At 37.0% G+C, this 16,706-nt stretch overlaps 1 protein-coding gene and 1 long non-coding RNA gene across 2 annotated transcripts; both read right to left on the bottom strand.

Annotated features, from left to right (window-relative positions):
- Positions 1-1,683: 1,683 nt before the first annotated feature.
- LOC133037761 (uncharacterized) lies at positions 1,684-3,654 on the bottom strand. Its single transcript, XR_009687766.1, has 2 exons — positions 3,308-3,654; positions 1,684-2,465 (listed from the first exon to the last, which is right to left on the bottom strand). It is a non-coding gene; the product is annotated as an uncharacterized LOC133037761 (long non-coding RNA).
- A 1,847-nt stretch (positions 3,655-5,501) lies between these two features.
- On the bottom strand, positions 5,502-10,938 carry LOC133038078 (uncharacterized). The gene is made up of 3 exons (XM_061116124.1): positions 10,575-10,938; positions 9,691-9,732; positions 5,502-8,483 (listed from the first exon to the last, which is right to left on the bottom strand). The coding sequence occupies exons 1-3, from the start codon at positions 10,752-10,754 to the stop codon at positions 5,502-5,504; spliced, it is 3,204 nt and encodes a 1,067-aa protein (XP_060972107.1). The 5' UTR covers positions 10,755-10,938.
- Between the last annotated feature and the right edge of the window lie 5,768 nt (positions 10,939-16,706).

Genomic DNA, 16,706 nt, shown 5'->3' with positions numbered 1-16,706 from the left:
CTCGAAACGGTGGGTGTTTCCCGGTAAATCCAGGGTCATGCTCGAAAACGCATGCCCCTTGGGTCACTGGGTAACTCCCAGCCATTTTTTGAGATATTCTTCTAGTCGCACACTTGCGATTTATGCCTTGGTGGGCTGATTGGGTTTTCGAGAGAATCTGAACTAGCTTCCCAAGGAAAACTTGAACTTTTTATGCGGGTGAGGTCACTTGTATTGTTTTCGCACATTCACCACATTGAAAAGATCTTCTATCTTTCAGTTGAGCGACTTATCGGACAGCCAGATGCTTGGGTCTAGAGGCAATGCTTTCGACGACGACCAAGATCAGGAGGATAGTTTCATCCCAACCTCGATATCAGAAGCGAAGACCCCAATTACCAGAACTACGGAGCTTGGCCCGTTGTCTTCCGCGGACATCGAAAGAATGGTTCAAGAGCTTGCCGAACTGGGGACAATCGAGATCTGCGATTGCGAGTCCACGGTGTCTGCTCGTGAACATCTTGTTCACTCTAGGCATGCTCCTGATGTTCGAAGTCGAGGAGATGGGTGAGGACTGGGAGGCTCCATACCGCGAGTCGGATGAGGAGGAGGACGCTGAAGGGAGTGGGACTGACTCAGTGGACAACACTCAACTGGAAGAGCCCTTCTCATGCAAGGATTTTATTTCATGAGTCACTAAATCTGACCAAACAACCTTTACGAGGTTAAATTTGCTACGACTTAGCACCATGCGTCCCCACCCTACCTAGAGACCACATCTCTCTTTCACCAATCCTGCGATAATTCCTACAGAGAATGTGGTTGTTTCTATACCCATTCTCCGCTGTGGTGTATCGCTTTCTTTTCACCCATTCATCGCTGCTATTCTTAAACGGTATAACGTATCCCCCTTCCAACTAACCCCAAACAGTTATCGCATAGTCCTTGGGTTTTATGCGATGTACATGGAGTACGCGCATAAGGAGCCTTCGATGGAGGACTTCAGCTATTTTTATGACATAAAGAACGTGGGCCTTCGTAACGTCTTCTATTGCTTCAGCAAATGAGCCACTTCTGAAATCAATGGGGTGGAAGGCATGGTTTCCAATATGGGAGATTGGAAATCTAAATGGTTTTATGTATTTAAAGTACTAGGAATTAGGACTGACTTTAATCGCCGACCTAGTACGTCGCATTTCTCAATACTTAGTTAATATTAATGTTACCTTATGATATCGATTATCATCATATACTTTTTATTGATCGCAAATAGACCGGCTCGACCTATTCTGAACTCGGTTAGTAGAGAAGTCGCTGAAGTTCTCAGTTGCCTCCCTGTTCAAGATCGCGACTGGCGATTATATTGTGCACGACCTTGAAGTTGCGGGAACACAAACTAATTTCAAAGAACGCCAGGCTTCATCGGGAGCCAGTATACAAGGAACCATCTGAGAAACAAAATGAAAAGATAGACAAGCGTCTTTCTAAACAGACCTCTCGACCAACATCAGGTAACACATCGCATATATGTGGTATATATATGAGTTATTGTTTATATTTTAACTTATCTTTTCTTGTCCTCACAGAAATGACTTTCCTGAAGCAAGCTCCTGTGCTCAACTCCAAGCCGAAGACTGGAACAGCGACGACCTCTCTTGTCGTGTAACGCCCTTACTTACGTAAAATAAGATGCCATAAATAAACTGGCGTTAAGATACTAATGTTGCCTTTATTTAAAAAAAAACACTTTTCAAAACATGGGTACCCAGTTGAAAATAAAGTATTACCACTTAGGGAAAAGTAATAGAAAATTTAAACGACAACATCCTCGATAAGTTTAATAAATTAAAAAAAAAACTTTCAGCGGAAGATGGCCAAGACCACACGCAGTTACATGATCACACGAGATACACCCCATGCTGCCCAGACTCAACTTGTCACCGAAAGCTTACAGGCTTACTTATCTGCACATAGGGGGTAAATAAGGGGTGAGCTGCAAAGCCCAGTAAGGAAAAACACAATACTATGTACCAGCATTCACACATCATAGCACAAACATATACATCAAACATACAACAACCTAATCATAAGTATAAATAGAGGCAGCCACACAAATACTGAAATACCACACACTCACACTCACAATCACACTCCAGCTTCCATACAAATCTGGAGTGTCTTACGTTCTTAACCAGAACGCAGTACCAATAACCAGTGCACCCTTACGTACACTGCCTCACTTACCACATCACCATACATGTGTGGTTTCCAACCACTTCCAAGTACCTGGAACATGATTAAACAACCATATACAATTCATCGATAAAACACTATTTCACCGAAACTATCACATTCCACAGTTTCAATACAATTTATTCAAGCAGTCATACTAGATACTCAAACCATATAAAAAGCAAGTATAAAGTATCATTATTTTTCCTTACCTCAACTCCGCTGTAATTAACTCTTACGATACCTTCTAGGCCCTATAACAATTAGTGAAACCCTTAGTCCACCGATAAACTCAATATATTTATTACTCTCACTGTACAGCAAGTTTAACCTAGAATTTGACATATAAAACGTTTGAATTAGAAGTCCTACTGTTCACAAAGTTTTTAGTTAATTGAAAGACCTTTCTAACGGTATAAAGATCATCAAAATCGGAGCTATAATCTAGGAGTTATGCATGTTTTCTCAAAACAGTTTCTTTAAAATCCTGGATCACGCCGATTTCTGAATACAGCCTAAAAATAAATGTTTTAAAAATAGTTACACCCTGATCTAGACAATACTTTCTTCATAAAAAATGTAGCTATTTTCCTAAGCTTTAAAACGAGATAAAGATCTTTTAAAATGGATCGAAATTGAGAGAGATATTGAATTTTTACTGAAGACACTTTTTCTGAAACGAAACTTAAAACGAAATACCATAACCGAGTAAAGATCCTAACTTTTGACTGGTAAGAACTCCGAACTAGGGAAAGGTTTCTTCAAAGAAAATATGGATTATTGAATTATCTTTCTAACAGTACAAGAATCGCTTGAAAATAATAGATATCGAGAGAGATATGACACTTTTACTAAGGCAATATCGAAAAGAAATTTTAAAAAAAAACTGTAAATCGACAGTCTGTAAAACATGAATTTTTTGACATCGAAATATTCAGAATTAGGAAAGAGTTTCTTCATAAAAAATATAGATCATTAAATTATCTTTAAAACGGTACCTAGATCACTGAAAACGGACCTATGGGGAGAGAGATATGATAGTTTTATGAAAGCCTATTTCTCTGAAAACGAAAATAAAAAAAAGTACGAATTTTACCTGAAGATTTCGAAGACACGGAACGATGATCGGTTGATTGCTAACCCCGAAGCTCTTAAGATTAAAACAATTGATTTGGTTCAATAGAGAGAATAAAAAAAGAAATTGAGAGATGGTGAGAATAAGGGAATACGATACTATCTGGCTGCTAGGGTTATAGAGTATATACGTATATAACATATCGTATAATAGGTTTAAATTTAAAAATAAATATCTAACTAATCAGATAAAATTATGCTGATTTAAATTTAAATTTTAAATTTTAAACTAACTAACTAATCTAATGCTTCACTATTTATTTATCTCACTATTTAATATATATATATCATTTTTTTTCTAATCACACACGCACAACAACAACAACAACAACAACAACAACAACAACAACAACAACAAAAATAATAATAATAATAATAATGATAATAATAATAATAATAAAAATAAACTGGATATTACATTCTACCCTCCTTAAAGGAAATTTCGTCCTCGAAATTAGACTTACCAAAAAGTTCGGGAGTCTTTGTTCTTTCATGTCTCCCTCCATTTCCCACGTTGCCTCCCTTTCGAACGGTTGCTCCACGTAACTTTTACTAGAGGAATACTTTTGGACCTTAACTCCTTCGTTCCTCTCTCTATAATGCGAACTGGTCGCACTTCATAACTCAAGTCCTGCTTTAGCTCCATTCTTTCATAGTTCAGCACGTGTGATGGATCCGACACGTATTTTCGTAGCATAGAAATATGGAACACATTATGCGTCTCAGCTAATGCGGTGGCAATGCCGATCGATAAGCTACTGTCCCACTCGTCCAATATCTCAAAAGGACCTATAAATCTTGGACTTAGCTTTCCTCGCTTTCCAAAACGCATAACCCCTTTCATAGGTGACACTCGAAGGAACACTTTATCACCCACTGCAAATTCCACATTCCGTCTCTTTGCGTCGGCATAACTTTTCTGGCGGCTTTGTGCAGTTACCATTCTATTTCGAATCTTTTCTACCGCTTCAGTGGCCTCTCTTACTAGGTCTGGGCCTAAGTATCGCTTTTCGCCAACCTCATCCCAGTGTAGTGGTGATCGACACTTCCTCCCATACAACATTTCATAGGGTGCCATCCCTATTGTAGATTGATAGCTATTGTTGTACGAGAACTCCATTAGTGGCAAATAGTTGCTCCAGTTACTTGGGAAATCCAACGCACAAGCTCGTAGCATGTCTTCTAGTATTTGAATAGTTCGTTCTGATTGTCCATCAGTTTGAGGGTGGAATGCTGTACTCAACTTCAGTTTTGTGCCCAAAGCACTTTGCACACTTTCCCAAAACTTAGAAGTAAAAACGAACCTCTATCGTATACAATGGTCTTTGGGACTCGTGTAGCCTTACAATTTCTTTTACATACGGTTCGGCATATTGCTGCGCGTTGTAATTAGTGCGCACGGGCGAGAAAATGTCTGATTTAGTGAGTCCGTCGATAATCACCCGAGATGGAATCCTGTTGTTTCCGTTCTTCGGTAACCACTGTCACAAAATCCATAGCAATATCTTCCCATTTCCACTCAGGAATATCAAGAGATTGCAACAGCCACTGCAGTCTGCGGTGTTCGGCCTTAACTTGGGCAGGTAAGACATTTTGCTACAAATTCTGCTATATCATTTTTCATTCCCGGCCACCAATACCTACCTTTCAGATCATTGTACATTTTGGTTGATCCTGGGTGTAAAGAATAGGGTGTAGTGTGCGCCTCTTGTAAGATTTTTGATTGCAACTCCGCTTCCTTAGGTACACACACCCTTGTCTTGTATAGTAGAATACCCTCTTCATTAACTGAGAAGTCCCCGGCTTTCCCATTTTGTAGTTCGACCCGCTTCTTGATTAAAAACTCATCTTGGGCTTGTTCTTCTTTGATATTCTCTAATAAATTTGATTCAATTGTGAGGTTAGCTAGCTTTCCTGTTACTAACTCTATTCCAGATCTCTCGATTTCCTGTTGCAACGGCACTTTTAATGCCCTTAACATTGATAAGCTTGCATAGTTGCGTCTGCTAAGTGCATCCGCCACTACATTAGCCTTTCCAGGATGGTACAGTATCTCACAATCGTAATCTTTTACCAGTTCCAACCACCGCCTCTGTCTCATGTTGAGCTCTTTCTGCGTAAAGAAGTATTTTAGGCTTTTGTGATCTGTGTATATTTCACACTTCTCTCCATAGAGGTAGTGCCTCCGCATTTTCAATGCAAAGACCCCGCTTTGCCAACTCTAAGTCATGAGTTGGGTACCTTGTCTCATACTCCTTTAGCTGCCTAGAGGCATAGGCTACCACCTTCTCATTCTGCATCAACACACGGTAGAGCCCTTGCTTTGATGCGTCGCAATATACTACAAATTTGTCTTTGTTAGTTGGAACACACAGGACGGGTGCTGTTATGAGTTTATCTTTCAATGTCTGAAAGCTTTCCTCACATTTATCTGTCCATGCAAATTTTTGTTGCTTTCGAGTCAAATTCGTCAATGGTGTGGCTATTTTTGAGAACCCTTCAACGAATCTCCTATAATATCCAGCTAGTCCGAGAAAACTCCGAACCTCACTTGCGGTTTTTGGTTTTGGCCAGCTCTTCACTGCTTCAATTTTCGCAGGGTCCACCTCTACCCCATCTTTGGACACTATATGGCCTAGAAACGCCACTTTCTCCAACCAGAACTCACACTTTTTGAATTTGGCGTACAATTGGTGCTCTTTGAGTCTACTTAGAGTTAGCCTTAAGTGCTCCTCATGCTCTTCCATTGTCCTTGAATAAATGAGTATGTCATCAATGAATACCACCACAAACTTGTCAAGATATTCCTTGAATACTCTATTCATTAAATCCATGAAGGCTGCTGGGGCATTGGTTAACCCAAATGACATCACTAGAAATTCATAATGCCCATACCGTGTTCGAAATGCCGTCTTTGCTATATCTTCCTCTCGGACTTTCAATTGGTGGTACCCAGATCTCAAGTCGATCTTTGAAAAGACGATCGCCCCTTGTAACTGATCAAACAAATCATCGATGCGAGGCAAGGGATACTTGTTCTTTATAGTCACTTTGTTCAGCTCTCGATAGTCTATACACATCCGCATACTACCGTCCTTCTTCTTGACGAACAACACTGGCGCACCCCAAGGTGAGTAACTTGGTCTAATGAATCCCTTGTCTAAAAGATCTTGTAGTTGAGCCTTCAATTCCTTCAATTCATTGGGAGCCATGCGGTATGGAGCCCTCGAGATTGGTGTTGTGCCTAGCGCTAACTCAATCACAAATTCTATCTCTCTATCTGGGGGTAGCCCTGGTAGGTCTTCCGGAAAAACTTCTTGGAATTCACATACTATGTGGACATTCTCTGGCTTGAGGGTGGTTTCTCTGGACTTGTCTACTATGCTGGCCAAGTATGCTTGACATCCCGCACGTATCATCTTTTGTGCCTTTAGGGCTGTAACTAGCGGTAAGCTTGACTTGACTTTGATTCCTTCAAATATGAATGCCTCTCCAGATTCAGGGGTGAAAGTCACTGTCCTCTTTCGGCAGTCTATTGTTGCTCCATGTCGTGATAGCCAATCCATACCCAAGATAAGATCGTAATCCCTCATCTCCAGCTCTATCAGATCTCCACTAAGTTCCTTGTCTGCAATCCTTATTGGCGCATCCCGCACTCCTCTAGATGATATCATAACCTCGCCCGAGGGCAACTCCGTCATGAACTTATAACTAAAGTTTACATACGGTAGTTCTAACTTATCTATCATCTTTAAAGCAATAAATGAGTGCGTAGCTCCAGAATCAAATAAAACAGTACATAGTTTTTCAGAGATAGAAATCTGACCTGCAACCACAGTGTTACTAGTCTCAGCCTCCCCTCTGGTTAGTGCAAATACTCGAGCTGGGACAAGTTTGTCATCCTTGAGTTGATCACCTTTTTGTGGACAGTCCTTCTTATAGTGGCCTGGTTGCCCACACTTGTAACAAGTCTTGCCTTTCAGTCGACATTCTCCCGGATGCTTACGACCACATGTTGGGCATAGCGGGTACTCCACATATGGCTTCTTCCCTTTGTAGTTATTGGACCCTATCTTGTTTCTCTTGTCGGCTTCGTTGTGTTGGTTAGTTGGCAGTTTTCTTTTGTTATCACCACCTCCATTACTGGCCTTTCTGGCCTCCCACCTTGCTGTATTGTCTTTCTGTATACGACTTTCACACAACTCAGCTTCTAGGGCTTTTTCTAGTACCTCAGCATACGTGGTTGCCCTTACTCCTGACATCGCTATGTCCCGACTTATTCGGGAGTCGAGCCCTTCAGTAAAACGATGAATCCTCAGAAACTCAGTAGGAACCAGATCTGTGGCAAACTTTGCTAATCTGTCAAATTGGCGAGCATACTCTGTAACTGTAGACTTACCCTGCCTCAAGTTTGTGAACTCATTAACTCTAGCTGAGCGTATTGCTTCACTGTAGTATTTTTTGTTAAAAACTTGTACAAAGTCAGCCCAGGTCATTGCGGCCACATCCCGTGTTTGTTTAATAACATCCCACCAGATGCGGGCATCCTTTTTCAATAAACTAGCAGCACAAGCTACACTATCTCCGTTACCGAGCCGCATGTACTCAACAATACCTTCCACTGTTCTTAACCATTCCTCAGCTTCCATTGGATCTGAGCCCCCTTCAAAATTTGGTGGGTGTTGCTTGCGGAACCTTTCATATATTGGTTCCCATCGACCCTCCGGCACAGGCATGTATTGCACCGGCAAAAATTGATGTTGTCCTTGATTGGGTTGTTCCTGACGGTTGAGAGCCTCTTCATCTCGCTTCCTAATTTCTTCCTTGAGACGAGCAACTTCTTGCGCCAAATCTTCTTGTTGTGGTGGCACCACTACAGGGGCATTTTGGTGTTCTTGACCAACTACCCCAGCAGGGACTTCGTGGTTACCCCCACCTTGACCTGGTTGCTGTCCATTTACAGGGGCATTTTGATTCTCCTGGATCACCGCCTCGGCAGGGACATGCTGGTTTCCCCTGCCTCGACCGCGAGCACATCCTCGCCCTCGACCTCTAGCTCGGTCTCTTACAGCCGCTCTTTCATTCAAGCGGGTTGATCTTCTGGGTTCACCGTTTTCCATCAAATCCCTTAACTTGTTCTTCAAAAGAAAGGAGATGGTATCGATAAGAAAAATAACCAAAGATGTATCTCGCTCAAAAAGGAAATATCTATACACTAAATTATATAAACTAAAAAAAAACGTAAATCATCAAGCAACAATTCACCATGTAAAATAAATAAATAAATAAATAATCTTCACTCATAAAAAAAAAATTACACTAATAAGAAAATTGTTTGAGTTATACTAAAATTCTAACTCCGAAGAATCAGTTAATTGTTTCGATTAACATACCCTAAACTTCTAGCTAACTAAAGGAAAATTAAAAGATAAAGACTAAACCAAATTTAACATATAAGACATAACATATATAAAGCATACATACTTGATGACAAGTTGATCATTTGCAGCGATGGTGTGTATGTCGCGTGAATTCAAGATCAATGTAACTGTGGCTCTGGTACCATTTGTAACGCCCTTACTTACGTAAAATAAGATGCCATAAATAAACTGGCGTTAAGATACTAATGTTGCCTTTATTTAAAAAAAAACACTTTTCAAAACATGGGTACCCAGTTGAAAATAAAGTATTACCACTTAGGGAAAAGTAATAGAAAATTTAAACGACAACATCCTCGATAAGTTTAATAAATTAAAAAAAAACTTTCAGCGGAAGATGGCCAAGACCACACGCAGTTACATGATCACACGAGATACACCCCATGCCGCGGACTCAACTTGTCACCGAAAGCTTACAGGCTTACTTATACGCACATAGGGGGTAAATAAGGGGTGAGCTGCAAAGCCCAGTAAGGAAAAACACAATACTATGTACCAGCATTCACACATCATAGCACAAACATATACATCAAACATACAACAACCTAATCATAAGTATAAATAGAGGCAGCCACACAAATACTGAAATACCACACACTCACACTCACAATCACACTCAGCCTTCCATACAAACTGAGTGTCTTACGTTCTTAACCAGAACGCAGTACCAATAACCAGTGCACCCTTACGTACACTGCCTCACTTACCACATCACCATACATGTGTGGTTTCCAACCACTTCCAAGTACCTGGAACATGATTAAACAACCATATACAATTCATCGATAAAACACTATTTCACCGAAACTATCACATTCCACAGTTTCAATACAATTTATTCAAGCAGTCATACTAGATACTCAAACCATATAAAAAGCAAGTATAAAGTATCATTATTTTTCCTTACCTCAACTCCGCTGTAATTAACTCTTACGATACCTTCTAGGCCCTATAACAATTAGTGAAACCCTTAGTCCACCGATAAACTCAATATATTTATTACTCTCACTGTACAGCAAGTTTAACCTAGAATTTGACATATAAAACGTTTGAATTAGAAGTCCTACTGTTCACAAAGTTTTTAGTTAATTGAAAGACCTTTCTAACGGTATAAAGATCATCAAAATCGGAGCTATAATCTAGGAGTTATGCATGTTTTCTCAAAACAGTTTCTTTAAAATCCTGGATCACGCCGATTTCTGAATACAGCCTAAAAATAAATGTTTTAAAAATAGTTACACCCTGATCTAGACAATACTTTCTTCATAAAAAATGTAGCTATTTTCCTAAGCTTTAAAACGAGATAAAGATCTTTTAAAATGGATCGAAATTGAGAGAGATATTGAATTTTTACTGAAGACACTTTTTCTGAAACGAAACTTAAAACGAAATACCATAACCGAGTAAAGATCCTAACTTTTGACTGGTAAGAACTCCGAACTAGGGAAAGGTTTCTTCAAAGAAAATATGGATTATTGAATTATCTTTCTAACAGTACAAGAATCGCTTGAAAATAATAGATATCGAGAGAGATATGACACTTTTACTAAGGCAATATCGAAAAGAAATTTTAAAAAAAAACTGTAAATCGACAGTCTGTAAAACATGAATTTTTTGACATCGAAATATTCAGAATTAGGAAAGAGTTTCTTCATAGAAAATATAGATCATTAAATTATCTTTAAAACGGTACCTAGATCACTGAAAACGGACCTATGGGGAGAGAGATATGATAGTTTTATGAAAGCCTATTTCTCTGAAAACGAAAATAAAAAAAAGTACGAATTTTACCTGAAGATTTCGAAGACACGGAACGATGATCGGTTGATTGCTAACCCCGAAGCTCTTAAGATTAAAACAATTGATTTGGTTCAATAGAGAGAATAAAAAAAGAAATTGAGAGATGGTGAGAATAAGGGAATACGATACTATCTGGCTGCTAGGGTTATAGAGTATATACGTATATAACATATCGTATAATAGGTTTAAATTTAAAAATAAATATCTAACTAATCAGATAAAATTATGCTGATTTAAATTTAAATTTTAAATTTTAAACTAACTAACTAATCTAATGCTTCACTATTTATTTATCTCACTATTTAATATATATATATATATCATTTTTTTTTCTAATCACACACGCACAACAACAACAACAACAACAACAACAACAACAACAACAACAACAACAACAATAATAATAATAATAATAATAATGATAATAATAATAATAATAAAAATAAACTGGATATTACATGTCGTTCCCCAGAAGAGGAAGAGCGACGTCGTGGTTATCCCTGCCGCGGATACATCCAAGAAGCTAGCTAAGCCTTCGCAAGGCAAGGGGAAGAAAGTCATGATTGACCTGGCCATTCGGGCTCGCGACATCCTTAATTTCCAAGAGAAGTTTGTGGGCGATGAGTTCATATCAAAGGTCAACAGGACTCCTACTAAGGAACTTATGCCTCTCTCTGCAGAATTGGCTTCACAGTTCATCACTATTGTTTTCGAGGGTGTTCGTTGCTGGTTCCAAGGAGGTCGAGCTTTTGAAGAAGCAGATCGTCCAGCTTTAGGAGAACGTCAAGAAACTGAAGCAAGATGCGACTACTAAAGACAAAGAGCTCGAGGAACTCCAAAAGTCTAAGGAGCAAGTCGAACTTGAAGCCAAAAACTCTTAGACGAAGATTGAGGAGATGTCTCGCGACTTGGAGGCCGAGAAGGAGAATGGAAAGAAGCAGTATGACCAAGCAGTCTCTGACTACATATACACAACTCTTTCCAAGATTCCAGATTTTGACTTCGCGATCCTTGGAGCAGAGGCGGCTGAAATGGCTGAGGCTTTTCGAGCTATGACTACAACACTCATTACCAATTAATTTTAATATGAAATCTCATAATTATTGTCATTGCTTATTGTGTGCTAGTAGTCATGAGATGCACTAGCATTTATTCTTTACATGAAAATTTGCTGCCAAAAATGCCCTTATTTATCAAATTTGCCAAAAATGGCAAAGATTTTTTTTTTTGAGAACAAAAATGCCAAAGATGTATATAACAGATTTATTGTAATCTTTTTAGAGGAGTTAGTAAAGTGGATCAAGGGTGTTTCATATTTGTAAATGATTCTTAGATACTAGTGAGAAATTTGTTTGTAATGTCTTACATATTCACCAAATTAAAATAATAATAATAATAATAATAATAATAATAATAATAATAATAATAATAATAATGGGAAAAACAATAAATTTCAAGCGCAGCAAAATAATAAAGAAACGAAGCAAAATAATTAACTCAGTTTGGTAAAATTATTAAACTCGCAAAAAGAGGTATATTTCACTTATCACTTCAAAATTATATTTACTCTCTATCTCAATCTCTCTATCCAAATCCCAATACACTATTTGCTTCTTCCTCACTCTCACCACACAACAAACTTACATACACTTCTCTTTTCACAACTCACTATTTTTCTCTACACACACACCTCTCTCACACAAAAAATATATATTTATAAAGTTACAAAACATGGGCATCAAAAAACCTTGGGGACTGAGATATTCCAAAACTTTCTTAAGAAGATTCATCAAAATATGGCCACCAAGCAGACTTTCTTTTTCCCACAATTAATAATTCCCATCAAAACATCTCAAATTTTATGAAAGACACCATCTTTGAAGTTTCCTGTGTAGATCTGAATCTTGACTCTGATACCACTTGTTGGGAAAAAAGATAAACTTCAAGCGCAGTGAAATAATAAAAAAACGAAGCAAAACAATTTACTCAATTTGGTAAAACCACCAAACCCACAAAGAGAGATATATCTCACTTATCACTTCAAAATTACATTTACTCTCTATCTCAATCTCTCCACCCAAATCTCAATACACCCTTTTTTGCTTCTTCCTCACTCTCACCGCACAACAAACTCACATACACTTCTCTTTTCACAACTCACTATTTTTCTCCACACACACACCTCTCTCACACACAAAATATATATTTATAAAGTTACAAAACTTGGGCATCAAGACAACTTGGGGACAAAGATATTCCAAAACTTCCTTAAGAAGACTCATCAAAACTTGGCTACCAAGACTTTTCTTTTCTCACAATTAATAATTACCCAAAAAGAAATTACAACTTTACTGTTGGGCCCCGTTCTTCACGATTTTATTTTTGGGCACCTTCACAAGGCATCATATACTAATGGAGTCTGTGGAATACTTATATCTAAGGAAACTCTTGCCTATTCTTCCAATGTGGGACTTGGGTTGATACCCCAACAATCCTCCCCTCAAACCAAGGACCACATACTCGTGGCCTCCCCTCTAGCGAAAGCCGCCACTATCACCAAGGGAACATCGTCGCCTGACCATCACCTTTGTCAGGAAAACTTTCTACACAGGTCCTAACACCGATCTCCATCTTGTACCACCGTAATCATCAACGGAACGCACCACCTAATTACCTCAATATCAGATAGATTTTTGATACAAGACACTATATAGATCTTCAATCGTGAGGTCATCACATTAAGGGCTTCTCCCACACATTGCAAATGCAGCCCACTATCCCAACACTCCTAAACATGTGGCTCTTATACCACTTTTTGGGCCCTGTTCTTCCACCTTGTCGAGCCCCTACCTCACCTTGACTCCAACATTAGTATATAATATTGTTCGTTTTGGGTCTAACCCCTCACGGTTTTATTTTTGGAAACCTTCCCAAAAGGCTCCATACTAATGGAGTAGGTCGAATACTATCCAAGGAAACTCTTGCCTATTCTTTTAATGTGGGACTTGGGTTGATACCCCAATATTTACAAATATAGATAAATAAATTAAAAAATAAATAATTTGAGTCAAACTCTAACAAATAATAATAATAATAATAATAATAATAATAATAATAATAATAATAATAATAATAAAAAGGAATATTGTCCACTTAACTTTGGCCAAAAAATATCATACGCAATATCTGAACTATTATAGTTTGTTAAAAATGAGATTTTCATTAATAATTAACAATTTTATCCCCAAATTACGACAACTATCTTATTTTGTCTTCTAAATTTTTATTACGGTTACCTTTATTAAAATAAGAATAAATAAAATTTTTGCCACTTGAACTATGAAGTATAATATTCTTTGCAGAGTTTTGACCCTTGAACTTTTCTCACTTGGAATAATCACATCCAAACTATGCAAATCATTGTTAATATCCCCTTCCAGTTATATTCATCTCAATTTTTATAACAATTTGCTTGTGTGGCTATGAGTTACATGTATAATTGTAGTACGTACAAGGATTTATTTAATACGTACTTTAAGCTACTTAAAATCTAGTTTATTGACATTAAACATAGAAACAATAGTTCTAAGAATGTACATACATACTCTCAGAATATATCATTAAACCACTAATTATGTATTCACTTTTATCTAGACTCATGAATTGTGCTAGATTAATGTTATATGTTAGTGCTATGTCAACAAGTTGTTTAAATAAATCACCAGAATAGAATACAACTGTAGGGTGACATTTGCAATGATTTTTGTAGTTCAAGAAAAAATTATTCGCAACAGAGAAAGTTCGGGAGCAAAACTTAAGGGTCATAATTCGGGGGATAAATCCTTAAAACATAAATGGCATGCAGTAATAAAAGTGTTTTTTTTTTTTGGGGGGGGGGGGGGGTGCAAATATGATATTGATGATGATTCGAAGGTAAAATTGTTAAGTTTTTGAAAAAAAAAAATTGTTAATTAATTAACAGAAATCTAATGAAGTCTTACAAATTTTACCATATTTGCCAAATAGTCAAAGATTGCAATGATTTTTACAGATGTGGGAGAAGTTTTTTTTTTTTCCCTACATAATGCTATATGAGATGATCTTGTGAATATTTGATTTAGATGATCTTGTGGTCATAATAATGCTTGTAATAATTAACTAGGAAAAACATGAGAAGTTAATTAGATTATTATTGCTATTGGTAGCTTTTGGAGGTTTACCCACCCATGATTAGATTTAGAGGGTTAATAAGTGGCTCAAATTACAGCTACCATTACATTGTAGATACCTAAAGCCTATGTATTATTATTAATTATTGATTAGCAACATCTTACTTCAAATCTTCTATATGGTCTATAAATTAAAGGCACCCAATATTAATGACTCTAATTAACTATATTGGGTGGTCCTAATATATTAAATCCTCTACGTGTACTTTAATTTATAATAAATTGCCCCTTGACTATTTGAGTAGGCTATCTAATTAATTTGGTTTAATATAAGAATTTTAGTAGATGAAGTTGTAATATTATTGTTTGATCAATTAATTAAACTTTAATTTTCACAATAATTTAGTTAAGAAAGTTACTATTTATGGCTAATCAAAGTTACCGAATACAATTTGTTATAACTAATTTAGTGTATTTTTAGCAACACTAACTCATTTAGCAACTAATTTACTATATGTTGTTGCTAAGAGCTTTCAAGCGCTTCCCAGATACTTCGGGCCTACAAGCTAATACAAATAAAATTGCCATTTGCTGTTCTGGTATGTCTAACTCTGATGTGCAAGCTAGTTATTATTGATAGTTTTGGTTTCACTCTTAGTAGTTTTCCTTTTAAATATTTGGGTTTTTCGATTTGTACATTCTGAATTTCTAAAGCTGAGTGTGATTCAATAATTGAAAAAATGGAAGCTCGAATCAGAGTTTGGAGTTCGAAGCATATTTTTTATGTAGGCAAGTGTATCTTGATTAATACTGTTTTGATGGCTATTCACACATATTGTCCCAAATTATAATTTTGCCCAAATACATTCTTGAAAAAATTAATAGCATTTACAGGTCTTTAATTTCTTTGGAAAGTGTGATGATAATTTTTCACGGCCATGCAATATATTTGCCAACCTTAAAGGAAGAGAGGTCTTAGCTTTAGAGACATAGGGCAGTGGAATGTGGGTGCCCTTAGTAAATATGTGTGGGACATTGCCACTAAAAAAGATAATATTTGAATTCGTTGGGTGCACTTTGTGTACATTGAAACCAAGATTGGTGGAGTTATGAAGCTCCATAAACCTACGGTTTGTATTGGAGAAAAATTGTGATGACTAAGAATTTGATTAGAAGCAAAATGGCTTTGAGGGAGTTCACTAGCTTACATTTTAGCATTGTAAATATTTATTCCAAGCTTTGGCCAAGGAACAACACGACGAAGAAATGGTTTTTCTTCATTTGGGATAGGCTAAGTGCTCCAAAACAAAAATTTATTACTTGGTTAGCTTGTTGGAAGAGACTCCAAACCATGAATCGTTTATTTAAGTTTGACTTAATCACTGACACTAATGGTAATTGTTTATTTTGTGATGAGGAGTTGGAGACACATCACCATCTCTTCTTTAGGTATAGGTACTGTACACAAATTCTTGTGAAGGTTTGTGATTAGGCTGGTTTAAATACCCATCAAAATGATTTAGATGGTTGTCTGATTTGGGTGAAAAATTGTAGAAGATTGAGATGTAGACGTGGAGTCTACACAACCGTTTTGAATGCTTTGGTCTACAATATTTGGGAGGCTAGGAACAATGACCTTTGGAATAACCAAGTTTATACTGTACATTTTATTGTAAATAGAATTCAAAAAGAAATTCGTATAACGCTTTCTCATTTTCAAAGAAAGAAAGCTAGTTTCATAGATATTGATTGGTTGGTTGGATAGTTTAGGTACAATTCATTATGCGCCTTGAATTGTATTCAAGTGTAAAGTATTCTATTTACAATAAAACTCTTTACTGATTTACTAAAAAAAAAAAAAAAAACTAATTGAGCAACAATAACTAATTAAGGTCTTATTTGGTTAAATTTTTACTTTTGCTTATAGCTAGAAGTATCATATAATAAGTATAAT

Source organism: Cannabis sativa, chromosome 5 (assembly GCF_029168945.1).
Source record: "Cannabis sativa cultivar Pink pepper isolate KNU-18-1 chromosome 5, ASM2916894v1, whole genome shotgun sequence".
NCBI classification, from domain to species: domain Eukaryota; kingdom Viridiplantae; phylum Streptophyta; class Magnoliopsida; order Rosales; family Cannabaceae; genus Cannabis; species Cannabis sativa.
Note: the sequence above shows the minus strand (reverse complement) of the source record. Positions and strands in the feature narration are given on the sequence as shown.